This window comes from Sorex fumeus, unplaced genomic scaffold, assembly GCF_029834395.1.
Source record: "Sorex fumeus unplaced genomic scaffold, SorFum_2.1 ptg000044l, whole genome shotgun sequence".
Lineage (NCBI taxonomy): Eukaryota > Metazoa > Chordata > Mammalia > Eulipotyphla > Soricidae > Sorex > Sorex fumeus.
Genome location: NW_026606101.1, coordinates 26,937,501 through 26,962,877, shown reverse-complemented (window position 1 = coordinate 26,962,877; position 25,377 = coordinate 26,937,501). Strand labels below are relative to the sequence as shown.

Sequence of the window (25,377 nt, the reverse complement as noted above, 5' to 3'; positions counted from 1 at the left end):
TGTTTACACAAATCATAAGATCATCTCAGATTCAAATGTAAGAGTTACAGAATACACTGCCTTCTGATATTAAAAACCCACCCCCCAATGATTGCCAATCATTAATCTACCTGGGAAATGTCAGTCCCTCCCGACCCCAGCTCCACTCCATCACCCCCTGTACAGGTCCTGGGAGTGTTCTCGCAGTCAAACTGGTCCAGCTGGTTTTGGAGTTTTTCAGCAGGAACTCCAACAATTATGGTGGTAAGAAGATAATTCAGATGCAGCAGTTCTGCACTCAGACATGGCCGCTTTACTGCCACCTTGGGGGACACCAGTCTCTCAGCTAGTGTAACACAAGATAGGAAGGAATAGGTCAGTGAATTCCTATTCTTGTCTTTGTTCTCTTAAATTCAATTCTGATCTATAGTCTATACAGCTCCTCAGAAGAACTGAGCCCCATTGTCCACCAAAAACCAATTTGATTTCATGCCCTGAATTGGCTATTCCTGCTTCCCTGCATTCCTCCTCTCTCTGTTCCTTCATCCCACTTTGCTAAATAAATATCCTAGTCTTTGTTTCATCCTCTGCTATTAAGAAACACAGACTAAGATGCCACTGGAGCACATGGAAAATTAAATTTTGTCTCTGTCATCTCAGAGGATTCCTTGCACTTAGGAACGATTTTTATTTCAGTTGATGAATAAACAAAGGAACAAAGATACTTCCTTAAGCCTCATTGCTACATACACGTGGTACCCAAAACCAACAAATAATGGTTCATTTCCTAGTTATAGTTTTTAGAGTCTCAGAATTACTCTCGATACAGATATAAAGAACTTCTGTGTATTAATTCTGGTCAAATTGATTTCAGCTGACTGCCTCATGGTCTAGGCAGCTAAGAATTAGGGCTATAAACTGTTCAAATTGCTTTGCCAAGCTTACAATAAAAGGAAAGTCGCCTTCTAGAATTATCCTTACATGGCACTAAATGTGTTGGAATTACTGTGATTTAAGAGCTATATAAAATGATAAATAATAAACATTTTTCTGTTAATGATCAAATTTATGTTAAATTCTACAAAATTCACATAATCTTTTTTTATATTCTACATTCACATAATTTGTGAAGAACTTAATAGTTTTGTTAAAAAATAATTGAATTATTTGGTTACATATGATTATGAGATAATTTATTTGATAAGGTTTTAACAGAAACTATCACCATTATCTCCTCTCTTCACTATCCTCCCTAATTATTATATTTTCTAAGAATAAATGATTCTCAATTCCTCACTCTATCCCTTACATTATACCCCCTGTTATTTCAAGAAAAGGAATCAGATCTGTTTATTTGTAATCATGATGGTCCCAGCTGTTTCCAACCACATTTCTTAATAAAAGCAAGGGTACTGGTTCTCTAGAGAGTAAGAATTTAGACAAATTGTGCAAAAGTAGATGATTTCTGAGAGTCCAGGAATTGAGTCATGGGAATACTTGATTGCCTCCCAAGAAATGTTTACCCAGAAAGACAAAATGAAACACATTCTTGAGGAGTATAGAAGATGTTCTTTTCAAAAAAAAAAAAAGCTATGAGGTCTTATTAGGGCAAAGCTGTTAATTACACACTTAATTATTGTCAGGGTTAATATAGTCTCTGAGAGCAGAGGTACTTTTTCATCTCCGCCTGGGAACAAGAGGAGACAGCTGTTCTTACGGACAGATCCATTATAGCTTATCACCAGACGACAGCCCGAGGAAGGAGCACCATGAAATATGGCTGCTGTCATCCAGAGCCATGGCAAACACTGAGCTGGTCCACACACAATGCAAAGACAATGAGAACCATGGTGTCAAACTCATCTAGATTGGGTTTCATTGATTCTTAATGCCTGGCTGTACCACTGCATGACCGTCACTGATATTTTTCTTGCAGTTATTTTATTATTGATTTCCGTAAAACTGCACAATCTTGTTCTCATAAACATCACATACTGGCAGTAATAAGTAGCGGTCCTTATCATGTGAAGCTTGGTTAAACCAAATTTTGTAAAATTCTGCATATTTGGATTTCATTATTATTGTTTTGCTGTTTAGTTTCCTTAAAGTGAACCCATGTCAGGGAAATAAGTTGCCAAGTTTCAAATTCAGGTCTTAATGATTAAATATGGTTATTCTACCCACCTTTCCTGAGAGGCAGGCCAACAATTTATTGATAGATATTTTTTAATTAATTAGATTTTTTTAAACATAGATTTTTTTTTCTAGTCGTTTCTTAACACAGATTTAATTGTATTCTCTAAGAGAGCAAAATGCATTTGCTTCTTTCAGGGTAATACAGAATCATCCGTGAATGTTTTCAAGGGAGCCTGAAAAAGAACATACCTTAGGTGGATTCTGCTCTCGTTTCTTTGGGGTTTTGTTTGTTCTGCTTTGGTTTTGCTATAGATTTTTTAAAATAAATACTCTGTTTAATGCTACAAGCCCATATTTCCTTCCAGGGCACTAAAACTCTTTGCTTCAGAGTATATGATACTATACAAGTGGGTGTACCAAAATGTTGAAATTTGTTTATGAAAGTCCTAATTTTGATTAAACTTAATACTTTATTCTCAACAGGAATGGGAAAATAATGAACAATATATCCACCACAAGCCAACTCTAGCACCAAATAATTTTAAGCAAATATATATGTGTTCTTTACTAGTATGTAATATGCATAGCATTGTACAGCTAAGTGGAGCACTATGCAGAATATTCAAGCCTATATTATGGTCTTCATAAATATATATAATTATATTTATTATTAAGTACAGAAATTATAAAATTATGTATTTAACAAAATACATCATATATTTACTATTAACTACTATGACTATGTAATACTGAATTCTCTTACACTGGAATATATATCTCTACCCAGGTTTTTCATGATAAAAGTAACCCAGATTGTAAAAAAACTGAGCAATGCTCTAACGCCCTTGACTAGTAAGTAAACAACATGAGTGTTAGAACAGCAGCATTTCCTGGAAGTCATTTAAGACCCAGAAATTCAAGCCTTTCCAGATTTTGTAGAATCTGAATCTCCCCTTATGAATGGGGTCCTCAGATGATTTGTATATACATGAAAGTTTGGGAAGCACAGCTCTCAAATATAATTCACCCTTAATCTCCCCACAGAGAGATGATTGCCTTCAAAGTTGAACAAAATTTCTATCAACCTTTTCTTTTCCATACCTCTCTTTGTTTTCTTCATTTTGTTTTGGGGCTTTCCGAGTGTGCTTAAGGGTCCTTTGAGCCACTCCCATTAATACTCAGCAAAATCAAGGTTTGCAGTTCAATTCTTGGACTTGAGCCCACTGTGATGCCAGGGACCACCAGCCCCTACCTGAAAGGGCTCAGGAGACTACAGGGCCATGAGAGCAATGCTTGGGAGGCTATGAGGCACTGGGGATCAAATTCAGTAGCACACATGTAACACATACACCTTACCCCTGTTCTATCTCTTCAGCCCTTGAAAAAACACTTTAAAGGATGATAACAATTCTGGTCCTAATTTGAAAGCATTTTGCTTATTACAGCTAATTAGAAGCACATATATGACAATTATAATTAAATATACATCTTATATTTACATTTATAAAATTTGTGGTTTACATGTAAAGTAATAGTAGCTTTTAAAAATATGTTATTAATTCTTTTCTTTCAAGGTTATAAAGTGGACACTTATTTTTCCTATTTATTATTTGTAGTTTCCTTTAATTCTAAATTATATCAATCTAATTTAAGGATAAATTTTTCTCTCATTTCATGTAGTAAATGTCACTTGTTACTACTTTCTATATACCAGGAATGATGCCAACTCACATATATATATATATTGTTTTATTAAATCATTATACAAATCCCTATGAAATAAGGATTTATTCTGCCTTTCATTCTGTATTAAGAAACCATAGTTTAAAATAGTTAATTTGCTCAATAACGCAGCAGGTAATTACTACAAGTCTAAAATTAAAAGCAAGGATAACAAATACTTTGATTTGTTAAACTGTTTTATTTAATGAGTAGTCCTTATTTTTCTTTTAGATAGCATTTAACTGCAGCAACTTTTTCTTTGATAGGAATATTTCTACTGATGAAGTTTACTGTTATTATTTGCACATAAACTGAATGTACTTTGCATATGCAATGAGCAGTACATAGAAACTTTATATTATTTCTGAGGTTACAGGTTAACTTTTATGCTAAAGCAGCAACTCTCTCATCTCTAGGGGAATATGGATGGATATACTTTGAGGACAAAAATTATTGTGAAATAATGGTACTTTATTTTCTAAATCTAAGACAGCTATAGCACAATTAATGATTAAAAATTCTTTCAAATATAATGTACAAATGTTTATGCTATCACTTGTTAATATAGTATAGATATTTTAGATATATATGGAGATATAATAGATACCTATTGTAACTAGATATTATTTGATTGATAGATCGATGCCTTTTGTGGCATCTAAATTCTTTTTCCCAATGTTCTCCAAAATTATATAGTGAATAATTTTCACTGAATTAATTAATTAAATTTGAAGAGTTTAAGAGGGAAAATAAAGAAATTTAAAGAATTCTGCAGTTTCAAGGAACTTTTCTGTAATGATCTGATCTGAAAGTTATTACCCCAGTAATATCTTTGTTTTCTTGGAAGTATATGTCCTGGAACTAAATTTCTAAGATGTGTAGCCCCCAACAGGGTCATTTGTCTATTTTCTGTAGGTGAACTAACATGTTTTCTGGATATAAATTCCAGATAATTGTGACTGAAAAACTAAGTTAAAATGAGATGAGCAGACTTTTCTTCTATAATTATAATTAACCTCATAGTTCCAGAGATGATAACACTGTAACACATGCTGATGGTCTCTGGACCTCAAACACTCAGTCAGTGATAAACTGATAACTCTGAATTCCCTCCCTGCCACCACACACACATTTAACTGTAGCTATTTTCTCTGGAGTCTATTTCATACTTTTTGTTTTCCAGAAAATTTCCAGGGGATGACAGAACTAATTTGGATAGCTCTCTAACCATGAATACATGATACTTTTTATTTTTTGTTATTTTTATTTTAATTTTTTCCTGTTTTGAAGCTAACCCCTGCAAGGAGCAGGGTTTACTCCTGACTCTTCACTCAGGAATTACACCTGGCAGTGCCCGGGGACCATGTGGGATGTCGGGCATCATATTTGGGTCAGCTATGTAAAAGGTAAATGCCCTTCCTGCTGAACTATTATTCTGGCCCCACTTGATAGTTTCCCAAGTGCACACACTGTTAATGATACCTATCTGTCTATAGCTATATTATGCTATGCATAAATTCATACTGATATACCTGAATCAAATCTAGAATCATAATTTATTCTAGATTTCCCCCTTATTTATTATCCCCAACAGTGAAAACTCAGCATCAGTCGTTTTGTTATTCAGTCTCAAATACATGTACACCAATTTAAAATTATTAATCCACAATATAGTAGGAAATAACTTTGCCAACCAGAGTGTAGCATTTATTTGCAGTTCTTTTGACTTTAATATTATAGGTTCCATTCAAAGCAGTCTTCCTTTATGTATTTAATCTTTTTATTAAGGCACCATTATTTACCACCATCCACCCATGGTAAATGATAGTGCCTTAATAAAAAGATTAAATACGTAAAGGAAGACTGCTTTGAATGGAAACTATAATATTAAAGTCAAAAGAACTGCAAATAAATGCTACATTCTGGTTGGCAAAGTTGATAGCACAGTGGATAGGGTGTTTGTCTTGCACGTGGCTGACCCAAGTTTGATTCCTCGGTCCCTCTCGGAGAGCTCGACAAGCTACTAAGAGTATCCCGCCTGCATGGTAGAGCCAGGCAATATCCCCGTGGGGTACTCAATATGCCAAAAACAGTATCAAGTCTCACAATTGATACATTACTGGTGCCTGCTTGAGAAAATCGATGAACAAGGGGAGGGCAGTGCTACAGTGCTACCATAATTTACAGAGTTTTTCATAGCTAATTTTCAGGCATACAGTGTTCCGGAACAAATTTTCAGTTACTTAGGTTAGGTTTTTCCCCTGCACTCACTTGATTGAAGTTAGTTAATATGAGTGTAGCTGGAGGTTATTTGGTTATAGTCTTTAGTCCTCTCATTTTTTTGTTTACTTAATTTAAACTGCCTGGTTTTTGTGCTGGAAAATTCTGTGGGTGTGGGTATTGAAACTCATGCATTTTCTAACTTTGTTTGCTGAGAAGTTCTGGCAGCAATGACACCTCAATAACAATAAGCACACTTGGCACCCAGATCTTAGTTTAAGTATCATTTGTCAACCAAAGGACCCAGGGTTCTTTGGGAAAATGACAAAATATAGTGCAAGAGCAGAGCAAATAGAAGATGAACCTAGGACATCTTGATAAAATGAAAGAATGGGGGCAAGACAAAGGGATACCAGTGCCAATCTGAGAGAACTCGCTCCATCATCAAAGCTGGAACAATATGAACAGCAAAGCTAATACTATAGTATTGTAGGAGAATAAACATAGAATTGTAACCCAAAGTAGAAAACAAATATCCATGATTACATTCATAGTTCTGCAAGTAAACGACTGAATAAACAAATCAGAATAGGCGAGTGTCCTCTACAGAAGACTTCCAAATTCTTTTTCTTTTTCATTTATTTATTTATTTATTTATTTAGCTTCTTGGGTCACATCCGGCAAATGCACAGGGGTTACTCTTGGCTATGCACTCAGGAATTACTCCTGGCTGTGCTCAGGGGACCATATGGGATTCTGGGAATCAAACTCGGTTCGGCAGCATGCAAGGTAAACGCCCTACCTGCTGTGCTATCTTTCTACTTCGAAATTCTTTACTTGTATCCTCTCTCTGAGGGAGAAAGGGATTGACTCCCTCATCCCTTGGGTATGGGCTGTGCTTCTCTCAAATGTGATCTGGAAAGGAGGAAGGAAGTAAAATGTAACTTTATGGTGTGGAAACTGGCATACTTTACCCTGGCTGGGTGAACTCAAGATGAACATCATCAGTGATAAGCCACATTGATTTGGAACCCTAGATCCATACCTGGATATAATGGCATAACACCTCACTCTGTGATCTTCCTCTCCCAAGAAAATAACTCCAGTGAAACCCTAAGAGGTATCAGATATTCCCAAGTAAGGGAAACTCTACAACATATTTTGTTTGTTTGTGGGGCCACACCCAGTGATGCTCAGGGCTAATTCCTGACTCTGCACCCAGCAATAACTCCTCGTGGGTTTGGGGGATCATTATAAATGCCATGTTTATAAAGTTATAAGGTGTAATTTAAGTTAGTCATGTGCAAGGCAAGTGCTTGTCCAACCCACATTCTGCAGCATACTTGGCTAGTATTCCTTAACTGTCAGTTTTATCAAAAACAAGGAATGTCTAGGAAACTGTCATAGACCAGAAGAAACTAAGGCTGCATGGCAAAAAAGTAAAATATAATACAATGAGGTATGGAGCTGGAGTAATGGTTATGGCTAGGTGCTTTTCTTGCAGACAGCTGAACCAGGTTCAATACCTGAAACCCCGTTTGGTCCCCTGATCACCCCATATGGTAACCAGGAATGATCCCTGAGTGCAGAGCCAAGAGTAAGCCCTGACCACAGCGAGTGTGACCCCAAAACAAAGCAAAAACAATACAGTAAGGTACCCTGGGACACTAAGGGAAGACTAATTGAATCTTCATATTCTAGTTTCTGGTTAATGTGAGATATCAACAACTTGGGAAACTGAGGGATATGAGAACTCTCTGTATCTCATTATTGAGATTATTCTACAATAACTTCAAAAGTAAAGTTTAGTTTAGTTTATATATCATCATGGGTACCTCACAGTAGATTCTTGGAAGTTCTGGGGGTCCCAACAGTGATTCCCAGCCCACCGGTTTGGCTGAGGCTGCTGAGGCCTTCTGGTGGCAGGGATTATTCAGAACACTCCAGTGGTGCTGTGGCATCCAGGACTGCAACCAGGGATGACCAAAAGATCCTGTGGTCCCAGGGATTAAACCCAGGTCAGGTGGATCCTAAGCATATGCCCTAACCTCTCTACTCTCTCCTGGTTTCAAGACTTCAAGCAAAAGTGACTGATTGGGAAAATAGCAACTACTTTGATCTCTTTTCTCTCTTCTATCATGCTAAGGTGGTTTTGGAGCTCCTTGTTTCTTATACAAAGATCTTTTTCTCTTAAAATCCTGGAAGTCTGAAGTCATAATACTTTATTCTTTGTTCTTTTAACCACCCCCATCATATATTTCCACAAATCTTATCACTGTCAAGGCACAGCTAACTGTTTTTGTAAGTGACTTGCGATTCCTTTTTGTTCCTGCTATTCTGGTGTTCTTTGGGTTCACTAAAGGAAACATCAGGGCTTCACAAGTTTTTCACTAAGATTGAGGCACAGCCTCCTCAGCACATCAGGTCAGAAATAATGATACGCTAAAGTGTGACTGTAACACCATGGCAGCTGTGTATTTAATAAGAATATCACACTTGATCACAAAGTTAATTGCATAATGTAACTTTATGCTGTTCCCTATTAAAAATTCAGAAAGTTTCTTCCACATCAAAATCTAATAACTCAAATAATTTTCAAATGATTATATTATTTCATCCCATCCAGGGATGAAATAGAAACCCATTTCCAGCTCTGTAATAGTAACACTCCAGTGGCAATGCTTACTATTGTTTTTTAACTGATCTGAATAATGAATGCAAAAAAATAGCAGATATACCTTTTTATAACTTTACAATTATAGACATAATCATCAACTTATTAAAGTATAATACTGGAAAGGGGGATTTTTCCATAAACTGGTAAATTAAAACAAAGTTGGCTTATACAGTTTTCTTAATGGATTTTTTTGTTCTTTTGAGTAGGTGAGGAAAAATGTTCTGAGATTATTATTTAATATCTTACTTCTTTTACTACTGAAGTCAATCAATATTTTTCTTTATTAATTTTATTACCTGTTCCTGGGATCTATTTTCCTCTCCACTGGAATTTGGGTGGCATGGGAGTGGGATGTTTTCCATTAGTTGAAAAACTTGTAAATGTTTTCTTTTAAAGATTATTTCCTTTATTATCCCCCAGACAATCGTGAGAGGCAACAAACCCTGCAAGGAAACGTCCATCAATGGCCTTCTAGAGGATTTTGACAACATCTCTGTGACCCGATCCAACTCCCTAAGGAAAGAGAGCCCACCCACCCCAGACCAGGGTGCCTCTGGCCTTGGCCCAGGCCGAAGGGAGGAAAATGGCTTCATCACCTTCTCCCAGTATTCCAGCGAATCCGACACCACCGCTGACTACACCACCGACAAGTACAGAGAAAAGAGTCTCTATGGAGACGATTTGGACCCATATTATAAAGGCAGCCATGGAGCCAAACAAAACGGGCACATGATGAAAATGAAGCACGGGGAGGCCTACTATTCTGAAATGAAGCCTTTGAAGTCTGAGCTGGCCAGATTTCCTGGGGATTACCACACGCACTTGGACTCACTGAGCAAATCCAGTGAATACGGCGACCTCAAGTGGGGATACCAGAGAGCCTCCAGCAGCTCTCCTCTTGATTATTCATTTCAGTTCACACCTTCTAGAACTGCAGGGACCAGGCGGTACTCCAAGGAGAGTCTGGCATACAGCGAAAGTGAATGGGGACCCTTGGATGATTATGACAGGAGGCCAAAGTCATCCTACTTGAATCAGACAAGCCCTCAGCCCACCATGCGACAGAGATCCAGGTCAGGTTCAGGGCTCCAGGAACCCATGATGCCCTTCGGAGCAAGTGCATTTAAAACCCATCCTCAAGGGCACTCATACAACTCCTACACCTACCCTCGCTTGTCCGAGCCTACAATGTGCATTCCAAAGGTAATGTTCCCTGCCTCCTTCCCTCATGTAGGAAGACCTCCTCCAAGGGGGTGTTAGCATGATCTTCCTCAGTAGTCAGAATCTGCAGTGCTTATTTGCCTTTTAGGCAAGAATCCAAGTGGAAAAATTCTGCATGATCTCCATTTTCTGGATGTAGGCTTTCATTTATTTTTTATTTATTTATTAAATATCCGTTTTTTATTTGTTTATTTATTTATTTTTGTGTTTTGAGTCACATCTAGTGATACTCAGGGGTTACTCCTGACTCTAGAATTACTCCTGTCAGTACCCAGAGGACCATATGAGGATGCCGAGAATCAAACCCTGGTTGTCTGGGTGCAAGGGAAGCACCCTACCCACTGTACTATCACTCGGCCCCATGGTGTTCTTTAAAACTCAAAGCCTTTTAGGACCTCCAAAAGGGTTTTGGAATAAAAACAATCAATTTATACATTTGAGTAATATTCTGATGTACTACTGATATCGTTTGTTCATATTGTACTAAATAAGTGCTTTGTTAAGGAATGTATGGTTAACTGGATGGATTAACAGTGGTTTCAGCATTTGGGAGAATTTTTACATGGATAATCTGAAAAGAAAAAAATAATCTGAAAATTTTTAATAAGGTTAATTTTCTTCAACTGAAAATGAGATCGTTCTTTATTTTGAGTTCTTTTTACTACAATCTATTGGAAGAATATATTTCATAGGAAATGTTGGGATAGAAACTGATCTCTTTTTCAGTGAGCTTTTTATTTTTTAAGTCATTTTGGTATTTTTAAATATTTTCTTATTTGTTTGTTTGGAAACAAGTGGTCCATATTGTAGTAATTTTGGGGAACTGCTGTTAGAAAAGTAACTGAAGCTAAAAGCATAGGCTCTGTAAAAATACACTGAAAAATAGGATATTGCTTAAATAGCCATGCCAACATAAACATATTTTGCTATCTTGTCTGAATAGCAAAATGGAGCATTTTGTGATAATCTATGAATTATAAACCAGTTGAGATAATATAATTAATGTTGTGTGAACATATATGTTGACACCAGTGCTCTTTTTTCAACAGGTGGTTAGGCTACACTGTAAATTCTGGAAGCAAGCCTGCCTGCATTTGCCTGATTTGTTGATTGTAGATAGTCAATATATTGCTTTGCATATTAGTTCTGATAAATTTAATCCAAAATGTTGAACAAAAATCTGATTTCTTTGTTGTACTTGATACATTACCTTTCATTTTCTTGATGGTTTCCTTTGAATTTGATGTAATACCACTTGTTTATTTTTGCTTTTGTTTCCTTTGTTTTCTGTGCCAATTCCAAAAAGTCATCAAAGAGATCATTGTCAAAGAGGTCACTGCCTGTGTTTTCTAGGATTTTTCTTTGGGGCAGAAACCTTACACTTTATATTACACTTTATATATTCTGAGTTGATATAATATACTGTATTGTAAATACAGCATAAAATAGAGGTCCAGTTTTATTCTCTAACTGTGGTTATATAGTTCTACTAACATCACTTATTTGAGCCTGTCCTCTCTCCAGGTTAATTAAGTCAAAAATTAATTAACCATATTCATGTAGATTTTATATCTGAGTTTCCTTTCTGTCCCATTTGCCTGTATATTGTCTTTATGCTGACACAATTCTGTTTTGATTAGTATAGATTGTGATTCACTGGAACCAAGGAACATGATGCCTCTAACTCTGCTGACCTTTCTCAGAATTACTTTGGCTCTTTTACGTTGAGGCTCTCTGTGTGTGTATTTAAACATGCACTTGCATGCAAATATGTGTGTGTGTTATATTTAAATATATATGTTAGATAGGTCTTCTTTTAGGCATGGTCAGAGAGAAAATTTACCAAGAGATTCTAACCTTTATGATCTGGCCCAACCCGTACTTCTTTTTAATATCTGGAAAATAAAGAGATTTTTGTTAGTATTCTTAACTTAAGGATTTTAGGCTCTTGGGGAAACAAATGGAATAACCATGTATCCATAGGCCCCACAGTTTTATGTAGTGTTGGAAGTAGAACCAATTGGAGGTAAAGTTTACTCCTTTATAAAGGGCAGCCCGTTGGTTTATTTTTCCCACTAGCCTAATCCGTAGAGGCACTGGGGATTTACAATGGCACCAATAACCCCTGCTCATTCATTTCACAAAAACAAGATCTGCGTTCTAGAAAGTCATGTGACAAACTTCAAGTCTCATAGTTGTTACAACAGGCCAAGAATCCACCTGTGGTTGTTCTCCCAGTTTAGTCTTTTCCCCGTGGTTCCAAAATACTATTTCAGGAGTTCTACTGCCTTTGCCAATAAAACCCATGTGAATTCAAAAATGGTTACCGGCACGTACAGCTAAGTGAAGGAATGAGAAGAGGGTGGAATAAGGCAGAGACAGAAAGGAAGAATGAGTTTCCTTCCCAACTTTGCCTTCCTACAGACTTCGAACTGCCCAGGTTGAGCAGACCTGCCCTGAAATAGTTTTCTCAAATGCAGAAACAATGCAGAAACTCGTGACTCCACAAAAATAAAAAAATAATACCAACATATTTATCCATGGAAACATCAATTGAGAGTTCTTAAGCCTGTATAATTAGGACTCCAAAGGAGCGAGCTGCTGTACCATGTTTCACAGGAGACTCGTGAGAAATTCATGAGCAGGTTTTGTGGGAGGGTGGGAGGTGGAAGGAGGCATGTTAGTAATTAAAACGTTTACTTGATTAAAAATATAACATCTCCCTAAAAAGACCTAGGTGCCTATGTCTTTAGAGCTGTACTTTAAAAAAATCTACCAATCAGGTTTGGATCTCCTGCTGAGAGAAGAAATAGCAATCACGACTCAGATAATTTGGTTTTGCCTCGTGAAAAAATCCTAGAGGCTGGTGTATTATATTCACGTCTTTAATAATTAGAGAATGCATGGAACTTGTACAGGTTTTCAGCTAGAGCAAACCAAGGAGAGGAGGGGCACACACCCACCAGTGTATGTGTGAGTGTGTGTGCATACTGCTACACACACATTTTGAGCTCATGAACAAAGGAATTAATATTAATTTGCAGTAAAAACTCCTCCAATCTTATTTCCTTTTCTAATTTTACAATTGACCTAACAAGTTCAGCATGTCATAAAATGTGTAGGTATTGGCATCTTCCGCCCTACTTTTAAATGTTTTCTGCTGAGATGAAGCAGAGGAAACCTTGGGAGCAGGGGTCAAGGGAGGGAAACAAAACCAAACAAACTCCAGTTAACACCATTCACACACCAGAACTATTTCCTGTTCCTGTAATAAAGAGTAGTAAATCCTGCCCCTCCCCTCCTGCAGAAGGGTCTGCCTTATAGGAGAAACTAGCTGGGAGATATTGCCACCATGTATTTGAGTTTGCTCATTACAGTGCTCTCCAAAGACCAGAAAGTTACCTGCTTGTAAGTCTTGGTGCTGGCACAGCATATCCATGCCTTGTATTGCCTCCAACTGAGAGCCCTCATCAGAAAAGCAATTCAGCCTGTTCACTGAGCACTCACCATGTACCATACACACACATTGCCTTGTTGAACGGGATAGTATTGTCAAGTAAGAATGCTTGTCCCTTTATAAAGTGAGAAAAGAGGGTCTTTGAGAGGATCAGTAATAATCAGGTCTGTGAGTATCAAGAAAATTTTAAATATGTTCCCCAAGCGAATAGGAGCAGCTTCCATGAGCACCTCACAAGTTCCTTTTAATCCCTGTAGTCATAATGCCCCCTTGAGTTGCAATGTTATGTGTCATTCTATGGGTTTCTCAACCTTGACACAATCTGCATTTGGGGCTTTACAGATTTGTTGGGGGAGCTTTTTTGTGCCCTGTAATGTGTTTAGCAGAATCCCTAACCTTACTCATCAGATCCCTCATTTGAAATAGCCACCTCTCTCTAGATTCTATCAAGGGCTGCATGGCATGAGAGAGGTGAAATATTTTCAATTGAGAACTACTGGCCTATAATTTCCATATAACAATTCCCTGTTTTGGAAGTTTAAGCAAAGTTCTAGATATTGTCTGAATCCTAACTTTGTTATATCTGAGTAACTTAATTACTTATCTATTCTTTTGTTTCTTTATAAACTAGGAATAAAGATAGTCCCAGACTTATTTTATTTTGTGAAGGTTACTTTGGCAAGCACAATTGTCTTACATGTCTCATTGTCAACATGTTTGATTCAGGTTTATAAAAAAGAAACCATATTTCTCAACCATGATAGAAAGTGTTTCAGAGGTCAGTTTCTCAAATCAGATTCCCAGGATGTAACTCTAGTTACATCTTGTCTGTGCCTCAGTTTCCTCTTTTGTTGAGTGTTCAATGTAGGATTTTGATCCTATCTCAAGGATTTTTGCAGACTTTTAAAGAACCTAACATATGTCTAATATTCAGTGTCATCCCCTATTCCTGGAATATTTCTGGTTGGAAATATTCCACAGCAAATTTGTGCTTTGGAAAACATATACTGTATCTGCTAATGGGGAGCAGTTATTCTATCTGCTAATGCCACCATAGGAACAACCTGATTGTATAATCTTTAATGTTCTACCTGATATTATCTTCATAGCCTCACTGCAGCCTGTAAATTCAGCTGACCTCACTTTGGAGACTAGGGTGATAAAAGAAAGACCAAAGGAGCTGTATGTGACCTTTGCAAGGCCATGCAAAGCCATAGTGACCCCAGTCTCATCACACTATAGCTCATGCTACTTTTTGGCATGGGAAGTATGGACATAAAATTCTCACACTTCCCATAGGAGTCAGAAACTAAGCAAGAACTGAAAATTTATGCTGACCATCTGCTCTGCACCAGGTAACCAAAACTACAGCCCAAGATGTGCTACATAGATGAAGGGCTTTAAGCAAAGATAGAGGAGGTAAGAGAAAGATGAATGATTTCTGAGGTCTTATGCCTTTCTTCTGGGACTGCTATTGTATTGGATTTTATTGCTCAGCCCTCATTTTGCTTTCCCTGGAAGGAAAACGCAGTTGACCCATTGTGTTCAGCCTTCTTGAATCATAATTTAATGTCCCACTATTTTTTTTCATTGAATCACCATGAGAGCAGTTACAAAGTTTTCAATTTAAGTCTCAGTCATACAATTATGAAACACCCATCTCTTCACCAGTGCACATTTTCCACCACCAAAAACCCCAGAATACCACCCATCCCACACCCTACCCCTACCTGTGTGGCGATGATTTCTATATAGTTCTCTCTCTACTTTGATTACATTCAATATTTTGACACCACACATACCATTGTTATTTGGGACTTTACCCCAACACTCAAATCTGCCGAAAAGGCAATATTAGACAATTTGTTTTCTATTGCTGATTATGAATTGCATATGATGTTTCGTGGCCACTATTGCGACCACGCGATTTTGGAGTTCTGAGGTTTTAATAATTAAATCTGGAGGGATTTCTGCCAAAAGCCACTGGGTTCTGAGATTTGTTTCTGAGTCTCTGGGATCAATGGCCGATAAGCCTGTCCCTCTATTGTTGATGGCACTTGTCATACCCAGATTCAACTAAGGTTCTATAGGGTGTTTTTTTGTTGTTGTTTATTTTTATCTACCTAGAATCCCAGAATGACACCTTGCAGAATTTTTTTTAATTAATTTATTTATTTTGAATACCCATCCCTCCACCAGTGACCATTTCTTACCACTGCATATCCCAGTATCCCTCCAACCCCCCACCCCCCAACCCACCCTGTCTCTGTGGCAGGGCATTCCCTTTTGTTCTCTCTCTCTTATTGGGCGTTGTGTTTTGTATAAGAGTTAAGCCTGATTTTCAGGGAGAAACGTTGGATGATTTACTTCCCATTGATCACTTTGTATATACTGAGATGTCGCGCGGTCGCATAAGTGGTCGCGGGGTTTGGAGGTAAAGTCCTAGTTCCCACATACTTGAGCTATGCTTGTAGAGGCTTCTGGTCACTGGGGTTCCATCTGGAGGAGGCGGGATGCGGCACCTACCCCATCTGGGACTTCCCGGTGATCTCGGCTCTTTTTGGAACCTGGTGTCTTCTCCGGGAGCTGTGGAGCTAGCCCCCCACGTGGCCTTTCTCTGCGACTGTGTGCTGTAAAGATGGCGCTGGGGGGTGGGTTGTGGGCATGACTTCCAGAATCAGAGGTTACCTGGGAGCCAGGGAGGTCCCGGCAGTTTGGAGAAAAAGTCCTAGTTCCCGCATACTCGAGCTATACCTGTAGAGGCTTCTGGTCACTGGGGTTCCATCTGGAGGAGGCGGGCAGAATTTCTTTAAGGCTGATAGGTAAGGAAAAGTCAATGCAGGATCAATCTTCTGGACTGTACCAAAAAGTGAAATTGAAAGTGAAATAAATGTATGTCACTTTCTGTAACAATGGATATTATTGTCTTTTGGCTTCTTTCTTTCCATGGAGCCTCCAATAGGATACTCATTACGGCTCCCTAAACCTCCAAAGAAAGAATTCACAGTAATACTGTTAACATCTGTGTTTTCTGGTAGAGATTTTTTTATGTCATTGGTATATGAATGAACACATCTTCCCATGAATTTTTTAATGATTCTATTTAAATTTGCATTTGGGTCATTATGAGGTTTTCTCCTACCAAATTATAAACAAAGAAATCTTACCTAGCATCGTCTGTGCCAAATCTCTGAGGACCCTTCACATTTTAGCTATTCTATGGCAACGAATGCCATTCCCAGAGGTACAGAACCCCCACTCAAGAAACACTTCAGGCAGTGAGTGACAATGATGGATCAGCTCCCAAGGCAGAGCAATCTGCCCTTGAGCAGAGGATGCTTGCTTTTGAGTTTGGTTTAGCAACTATTGGGTGTTAATTGGAAATACAGATTTGGAGGAAGATCCTGAAACACTATATTTGATCATGCTGTGGCAAATTTATTCATTTCTAAGTCAGGGAAGTACCTGGTGGCTTCAGATATCATGTCACAAGGTGTAACAACCTTCATGTTTAAAAAAATCCAGGGAGCTTTCTTGTAAAATCCTAAACATGGTGAATGGCTATCTGTACATACAGTTTGAAACTCTACCACATGTCTGACCACCTGGAATTTAACTTTCCTCACAATCCCCCGCCTTTAGGACCTCAAAAAGACACCTAGATACTTTAATTTCTACCAGGACATGCTGATGACCTCTACTCATTATTTTGGAGAACCCAAGCTATTTTACCAAAATTGACCCTTAGCTCAGATCATGGGCTATGTTCCTTTGATATTTGGTGAGGATGAATGTAAAAGACTATGAGGTCGGGCCACTCCATTTTGCAAATAAACTTACATAATACAGAGGGAATCAACCATATCATCAACAAAATCAACCAAATCACCCCATGTCAGAGTTTTGCCCCAAGCTGAGCAGCAGATCTATTCCATTAGGATCCAAGTGATGGTGGAGCAATTCCTTAACTCCCTGCACTCCTAGGGACTCACTAGATCTTGACACCAACCCAACCCCTTCAGCACAAAATGGCAAAGTTAAGCATATCAAGGACAGAGCCCCTGAATCAGGGGTCTCTTGCCAGGCTGTCTATCTGTTACCAAAGGAGGGACAGCGGGAAGAGCCTCCATCAGCCAGCAGGGTCCATGGCAGGAAGACTGAGAATAACAGAGCACCCTAGAGGGACCCATTCAAGTAAACACAAATTTAAGTGACAGGAGTTCCTAAGTCCCCCTTCCTGGAGTTACTAATATCTAAGACATCCCTGCAGAAAATTCAAATTGCCTATTCTCTCCAGAATTTATGCAAGCATGTTGCCTTTCCCAGAGGCTGGTCCTGTTACAGTTTCTGTTAAATGGGAACAAGAAGATACCTTTTCCTTGCTCAAATAATAGCAATTAGCTATTAACTCGTACCCCACTTTTCATGTCTGTAGCAGTGCACAATCCTGGCATTGTCTTTGGGAGATGAGAAGTCTCTTTGTTTCATTGTGTTCAGAAAAGCTGTGTGGGAAAAGCTGTATGAGAGGTACACACTCAAGAACTGGAACCAGCTGCTTTCCAGACCCTGCGGTGGTGTGAAGTGGAAAGACTCTCAGCCTCCGGGGAACATTCTGCAGTCCCCATGCTTGAGTACAATCCCTCCCACCCCCAACCCTCCCCCCCCCCACACACACACTCACTCCAGCATGATGCTGCAGCACCTGTCCTGTCCCTGGAATGGAAAGCCATAATGACAAAAAGATGCGGCAGCAGGTTTTTCTCCCCTTTTTTCTTCTGCCCTGCCCCCACCAAGTCTTTTTTTTTTTCCTTCCAGCCTTGGCATAAAATGGTCAAATGATGTTCTACTGCAGAATTCAATTTCACAGTTCAGTTGGGTCCTTGATTACACTGCCAAATTCAGATTAATGTGCATTTAACTAACATGGATCAGGGGAATTCTGGCCGCCAGCCAGCTGTAATCGGAGCAATTGATAGCTGTGTGGAGTTTGATGCCCTGTCCACCCCAGCGCACCACTGGTGAAATTGATTGATTAAATGAATTCATTGCTATAATTATTTATAATTTTGATACATCACAAGCCTATGTCTGACCTGATCCTTGGAGATGTCGCACTCATTGTGGCTGGGTAGTCCGGCTGGGTTGTTAACTGGAAATCGTTTATTCATTCCCGTATAATGATTTCCCATTTTCTGGCTTTTTCCCCCCTTGGCTTTGAATAAGACATGAGAAAGCACACTTCTGTAAGAATTCACTCATGTGGTATACTGAAAGACATCAGGAAAATGAAAATTGAATGTGTGTGTTTAACCATTCCAAAGAGGAATGATGCCAACCAAGGCTGCTTGCATGCTCTCCTGGTTCCTGAGAGATTCCTATAGAAAGGATTCCTTCTCCTCGCATAGCCAGCTTTTGTTGATAATGGGTAGCCTGTAACACTGCAGCTAAGCAATTTGGAAGCCTGGGTGATAATTTTCAAAACCTATTTAGTCTTTTCTTATTACATCTTGCCACATGGAATGCCCCCCCTCCACACACACACACACACACACACACGCGTGCCGTGCGCGCACACGCACACACACACACACACACACACACTCACTCACCGCCACACCCCCACTTCCAAGTCTGCAGACCTAGGTCTCATTTCAAGGATCACTTCACAAAATCCCAAGACTGCTCAGTTCACAGGAATGAGGGAAAAGCCCCTTTACCCCAAGGAAACAAAAGTCCCACTGTTTCCTCTCCTGCACAGTGGCTTTTGTCCATGTCCCTGGTAACTGTGCCCTTGAGTAAGACCAAGGCTAAACTACATTGCATAGACTGTTTAAGAAATAATGTAGTGGGAGATACATTAACTTATTAAATTTCAATACTCTTTTCCCCCATTTTATTTCCTCTATACTGTGGCCTCACTAAATGATTAAAATCGACTGTTCATAGGTACTGCACATGAGTCTTTTCCCCTTCCTTGAAGGTATTGGTAGAAAAAGGAGCAGGCCAAGCTTTATTTCTCTGCAAGTCTTTCTTATGTACATGTCCTCGTGTGTTATATACAAAGTGATAGTTCTGAATGAGTACTTCATTTCTGTTGTACCCACTTCAGATTTAGAGGGTATCATCAAAAAAGACAATGAAGAACAATTAAATATAATTGTAACATTTCCAAAACCAGGTAAGAGGATGTTATAAAAGGCTTGAGCTTTCTCTCTTTAAAGAACACAAGAACATATGGGTACAGTTGTAGCAAGGCACAAAATTTTATTCTGACTAAAGCAAATAGGAAAGCAATGAATTATGTTACATAAGCGAACACTTGATTTCTATCATGATTATTCCATATTTTTTAAAACTGATTTTGCTAAGTTGAGTCCGTTAAAAACAAAAACCTAATTTTTTTCTTCTTCCCACTCCCTAAGGCATATCCATCCATCATTTTCTGGTCCAATTCTTGCATTTTTGCTCAGGGCTGCTCAGACATCTGTGTCCCTACTGGAACAACCTAACTAGATTTTAGTTCTATAAGCATCACTCCATAATTCCAATCACTGTGCAAACCACAGCTACTGTCTAATCACTGAACTATGTATCTGAGAATTTAGCAAAGGTCCATATTTCAAAGTCTGGATTTAATTTCCTAACTCCACTCTTTAGTTCTTGGACCTCTGCCTGACCTACTTACACTCATTGTGCTTTGGTCTCATAATTGGTAAAATGCAACCATTATAGTACATATATCATTGTATAACTTGAAGTTTAAATGTAATCATGAATGTAAAGTGCTTATAAAAGTCCCTGGTTCAAAGAATGCACTCAGTAGTGTCAGGTAGATTTTTACCGTGTGTTGATCCCACTGCAATAGATTTCAACAGAGCAGTTATTTGGTGGCAGGGGCCTAATTCTGGCTCCCAACAAAGCACCCCTGTGTCTTATCAAGGAGAAAGTACTCTATCCTTAATTATACAAATTGGAATGGTCACAACCAGTGATAAAAATATAAAGACAAACAATAAAGTGGGCCCAGTGTACCAGAGTGTGATACAATGGTAAGAGCAAGTGGGTACACACTGAGCAGAAGAATTGTACCTTTTAATCTACTTAAGAATATAGGTCATGTACCTCGTAATGAGGCAGGTTTACATACCTGAGTCTCAGTACAACCTATAACAAAGCAGAATATACTACTCTCTATTTGACTCTCATAATCTAAAAGAAAGGCCTTTCATAGATGTGCAGGCTAGCAATAATTACCATCACAAAACCATGGTGGGATGAAGACTAAATTGAGCATTATAGTTCTGTGATTTGATGGAACAGTAATGTCATTCATGATCTTTCCTTTTAAAAGTCAACTATTTGTCTTCACTGTCCTTGAATGAACTGAAATCAAGGGAGAGTAGAAAGAGTACCATGTTCTCTTGTTTTAGAGGTACACAACCGTTTCTCCTCTCTGGGCAGTATACCTCGAATTTGGTTCATTTGATTCAAAGAACTGTCATATTATAGTGTTTGCTTTTCATTTGTTTTATTTTTAAGAGCCTGTGGTTCTTGCTAAAAACCACGAAAGACAATAGCACTATTTTGCCTTACAGACCTAATTTCAAAGCTTGTTTAGGTCTCACAAACAGCTCTGCATTCTATCTTTGAATGGAGCCTGTCATTTCATGGAGGTAAGCATCCTTTTCTTTTTGAAATGTGTAAAGAGCTTTGGCAAGCAGATTTGGTTACAGTCAGTAAAGAAGAAAAATGACCTAATGCAGTGTAGATGTGTGCTTACAATTTCTACAGGACTCACCTTACTGATTTCTAATATATTTTTAGGGATAAGTCACACATGCTTGTGAGAAATGAATTTAGTTTCACTTCAAGTTCAGAATCAAATTGGAAGACACTGGGAAACAGTACAAAATGGTACCAGGGTCCATTGTGAGAAATAAACTCCACTTTCTGTCACACACTGTGCTTGGCTAATCTTGAGCTTAACATTTTTGAGTTCTGAACCTGTATTCCCCCCTTTTTTTTTGGTGGGGCAGCTGGGGTGTGATGGGAGTTTTGGTCTTACCTGGTAATTCTGAAGAGTTATTCCTGGATCTGTACTCAGGAGTGACCCCAACAGTGCTCCGGGGACCACATGAGGTGCCACATACTCAAATCAAGGTCAGCCACCTGCAAGGAAAGACTCTTACCACCTATACTATCTATCCAGCCCTGTCTGCATTTTTAAAAGAAAACATTTTCCACACTTAAGGTTTATGATTTCATGAACTGTAAATCTCTGCGTGATTTACAGTTCATGGATAAAGAAACTGAGTCTCCGAGGGGCTAAGTGATTTGGCTAAAACCATCAGAATCAGAATTCAAACTTATTTTGACCCTCTACTCTAAATGTGTTTTTGTATTTTATGTACTCTAAACTCTAGCCAGGGCCCCAGCTCAGTAGCTTCTGTCATATCTGCCAGTTGGTTTGAGACTGCCTGGCATAAACCACTCAACTGTGGTATTTTCCAACTGAGGCAGTGGTGCATGCTGGATGTAGTAAGCTCTGGAAGCAATAAAAAATGCGGAAGAACTTCAGATATTTTCTTGGAATGGTGGCAATTTAAATAGCCCATTATCATCTTTACCTGGCTTGTAGATTCATTTGCTTAGGTAGCAAACACACTTTGAATGAAGCACACTTTAACTAAAGCTCTGCCTCGAGTTCATGACTAGGTGAAGATGGCATCTGAGGTCTGGCAACTGCTGCTGGTGTCCCAGCCATATGGAGTCCTTCATCTCCTCCTGTTTCTATGTAGCAGTAGTGCTTTTTAAAAAAAAATTTTGCCTAATGCAGTGGTTTCCAGTCAAGGACAATTTAACCCATATCCCATGGTCATTTGGCAATAGTTTAAGATGTCTGTGTAGATCATAACAGGGAAGAGTGGATACTATGGTCATCTAGGAAGTAGAGCCCAGAAACACTGCTAAACAACAAACAACAGAGAGCCTCTACAATATTACTGAATTATCTGGTCTGGCAATTGAAGAGTTCTGCTGTAGGAGTTTTCTCCTTCCACTGGAGTCTGCTCCACCCAGGGAGGGGCAGACCACATGCACCAGAGAATTAATACTTCCAGGAACAGATGTTAAATATTGTTTGAAGGTGCTGGTTCTGCTCTCTGGTCCTCAGATGGGACACTTTTAAGATGCTTATCTCCCAGTATTCAGAGTTAACAAGTGAGGTTAAGTTTCATTTGCTTCAATGGTAACTTTCTGTGTGTTTCTCAGAGTTGACTAAAGAAATAGAATTAACATGATATGTTTATGTGTATGAGGTGTACGTGTGTGGGTGGGTGGGAGGGATAGAAAGAGAATGAGAACTAAAAACAAGAATATGAGGAATAGATCCATTCAAGATTGTGAAGGCTGGCAATTCCCATATATGCCAGAAAGCTTGACCATCTGGAAATTCTACCAGGAATTGATGGTGTGTTTCGAGGCAAAGACCACTCCTACTTTTGTGATCAGTCTTTATCTTCAAGGGATTGGGTACCATTTAGTCATATTATGGAAGGCCATCTGTTTTATTCAAAATCTAATGACAAATGTGAATTGTGTCTCAAAAATACCTTTGCACATATCTGTACTAGTTTTGACCAAGTGATTGGGTAGTATCACCCAAACATGTTAGCGCATTATGTTCTAGAACACATTTTCACTTTCCCTAGCTCATTTCATAATCACCTACTACTACTTAAATTTAAATCCATATCTGCTTCCAGAGATTTAATAGGAAAGGATAAGGAAACACAAAGAGGCTTTGAAGAAAAATTAGAAGGCAGATAAAGGGTGGTGGCGGAAGCATCCTAGGACTCAAGAGGTAGACTGCACTCCCCAGTGGATATGCAGTGGTGCTTTCATCAGAACTTCAGTGGTTTGGTCCTAACCAACTAGCCTGTGACATTGGATTGTAAAATATGAATATTTTCTATCTGTTTGTCTTCCCAGGTGGATTATGATCGAGCACAGATGGTCCTCAGTCCTCCACTGTCAGGGTCTGACACTTATCCCAGGGGCCCCTCCAAACTACCTCAGAGTCAAAGCAAAGCAGGCTATTCCTCAAGCAGTCAACAGTACCCATCCGGATACCACAAAGCCACCCTCTATCACCATCCATCCCTGCAGAGCAGCTCACAGTACATCTCTACTGCTTCTTATCTGAGTTCTCTCAGCATTTCATCCAGCAGCTACCCACCACCCAGCTGGGGCTCCTCCTCAGATCAGCAACCCTCTAGGGTGTCCCATGAACAGTTTCGGGCTGCCCTGCAGCTAGTGGTCAGCCCAGGAGACCCCAGGGAATACTTGGACAACTTTATCAAAATTGGAGAAGGGTCAACCGGCATTGTGTGCATTGCAACTGAAAAACACACAGGGAAACAAGTTGCAGTGAAGAAAATGGACCTCCGAAAGCAACAGAGACGAGAACTGCTTTTTAATGAGGTAGACAGTGTATTCACATTACATGTTGTGTCCTATGTAACAATTCATTCCCATTTCCAAAATAATGCATGAACATTTTAGGAAATTTGAATGCCCTGAAAATGTGATTATGGCAATAATTCCTTCCCCCAATCCTTCCTTCTATTATTTTTCAATGCAGATATGACTGCTACCTTTATGAAGTACTTCCTGTATATCAGCCTCTATACTAAGATTAATCATATTTTATTCTCACAAAAGCCTTATAGAGGCAAATAGAGGTTGTCACCATTTCAGAAATAAGGAAACCTAGACTGAGAGAAATTGTTTAACTAGCCTCAGCTCACACTGCAGGTAGATATGAGAGCTATAATCAGAATTCTAGTGATTCCAAAGGCTCATGCCTCATACTACATTGTCTTTGTGAGTCTATGTATATTTCACTCTGTTGTGATACCATATATCCTTTGTGCCTGTTTTTTAATCATAATAAATAAGATATCTTAGCAATAAACTATAAATTTATTTTAATTTACAATGGACTTTAAAATATTTTATTTGTAAGGCCAAAGAGATAGTACTGTAGGTAAAGTGCTTCTCTTGCATGCAGATAACCCAGGTTCAATTCCTGACACCCAAGCACTTCCAGGAGCAATTCCTGAGCAGAGATCTGGGAATAAGTTCTGAAAATCATCAGGTGTCACCTGAAAACTAAAATAGCACTGTAGCACTGTAGCACTGTCCTCCCATTGGTCATCAATTTGCTCAAGCAAGCACCAGTAACATCTCCATTGTGAGACTTGTTACTGTTTTGGCATATCGAATACACCACAGGGAGCTTGCCAGACTCTGTCATGTGGGTGGGATATTTCAGTAGCTTGCTGGGCTCTCTGAGAGGGTCGGAGGAATCAAATCCAGGTAGGCCATGTGCAAGGCAAATGCCCTACCTGCTGTGCTATTGTTCCAGCCCAAAAACCAAAAAAGAATTTCTTTTTCTGGGACTAAGGGACAGCACTATAGTCAGAGACACTTGCCTTGCATCCTCAGGAAACTTAGTTTGAACTATGTTAGTGCATTACTCTTTGAGTACCAAGTGACCATGGTGGTCCGCAGTACCACCAGGCCCAGGAACTTCTATATTCCTGGCCCAAACATTGAATTTTCTAGTCTAGTAGCGAGAGTTGCAAGAGTGACTCCCAGGCTCCCTTCCTATCACTACTTGAAAGTCCCCCCCAACCCCCCACACACACACCTATTTTTTTTCTAATTTTAAAAATGATTTATTTCTCTATAGAAAATTGCCGATAATTGTGTGACTAATGATAACCTACACCAAATTTTAATATTTTCTTTCCCTGTTTTTTTCTATTGGATAATTGGAATGTAGTGTTGGTTTCTGGAATAGTTTTACCAAGTTGAACCTCACTGATAGTTCTATTTGATCTTCATTAGCATTTGGACACTTGTTAATCTGATAGAGATGAATGCATGCATGCAATTGATT

General features: G+C 38.9%; 1 protein-coding gene across 1 annotated transcript in view; it reads left to right on the top strand.

Moving 5' to 3' along the window:
- PAK5 (p21 (RAC1) activated kinase 5) overlaps positions 1–25,377 on the top strand; it is a 340,402-nt gene that overhangs the window by 289,407 nt on the left and 25,618 nt on the right. The window contains exons 4-5 of the mRNA XM_056121629.1: positions 9,155–9,937; positions 23,403–23,894. Of these exons, the coding sequence (XP_055977604.1) occupies positions 9,155–9,937; positions 23,403–23,894 (1,275 nt within the window). The remainder of the gene's footprint in view (positions 1–9,154; positions 9,938–23,402; positions 23,895–25,377) is intronic.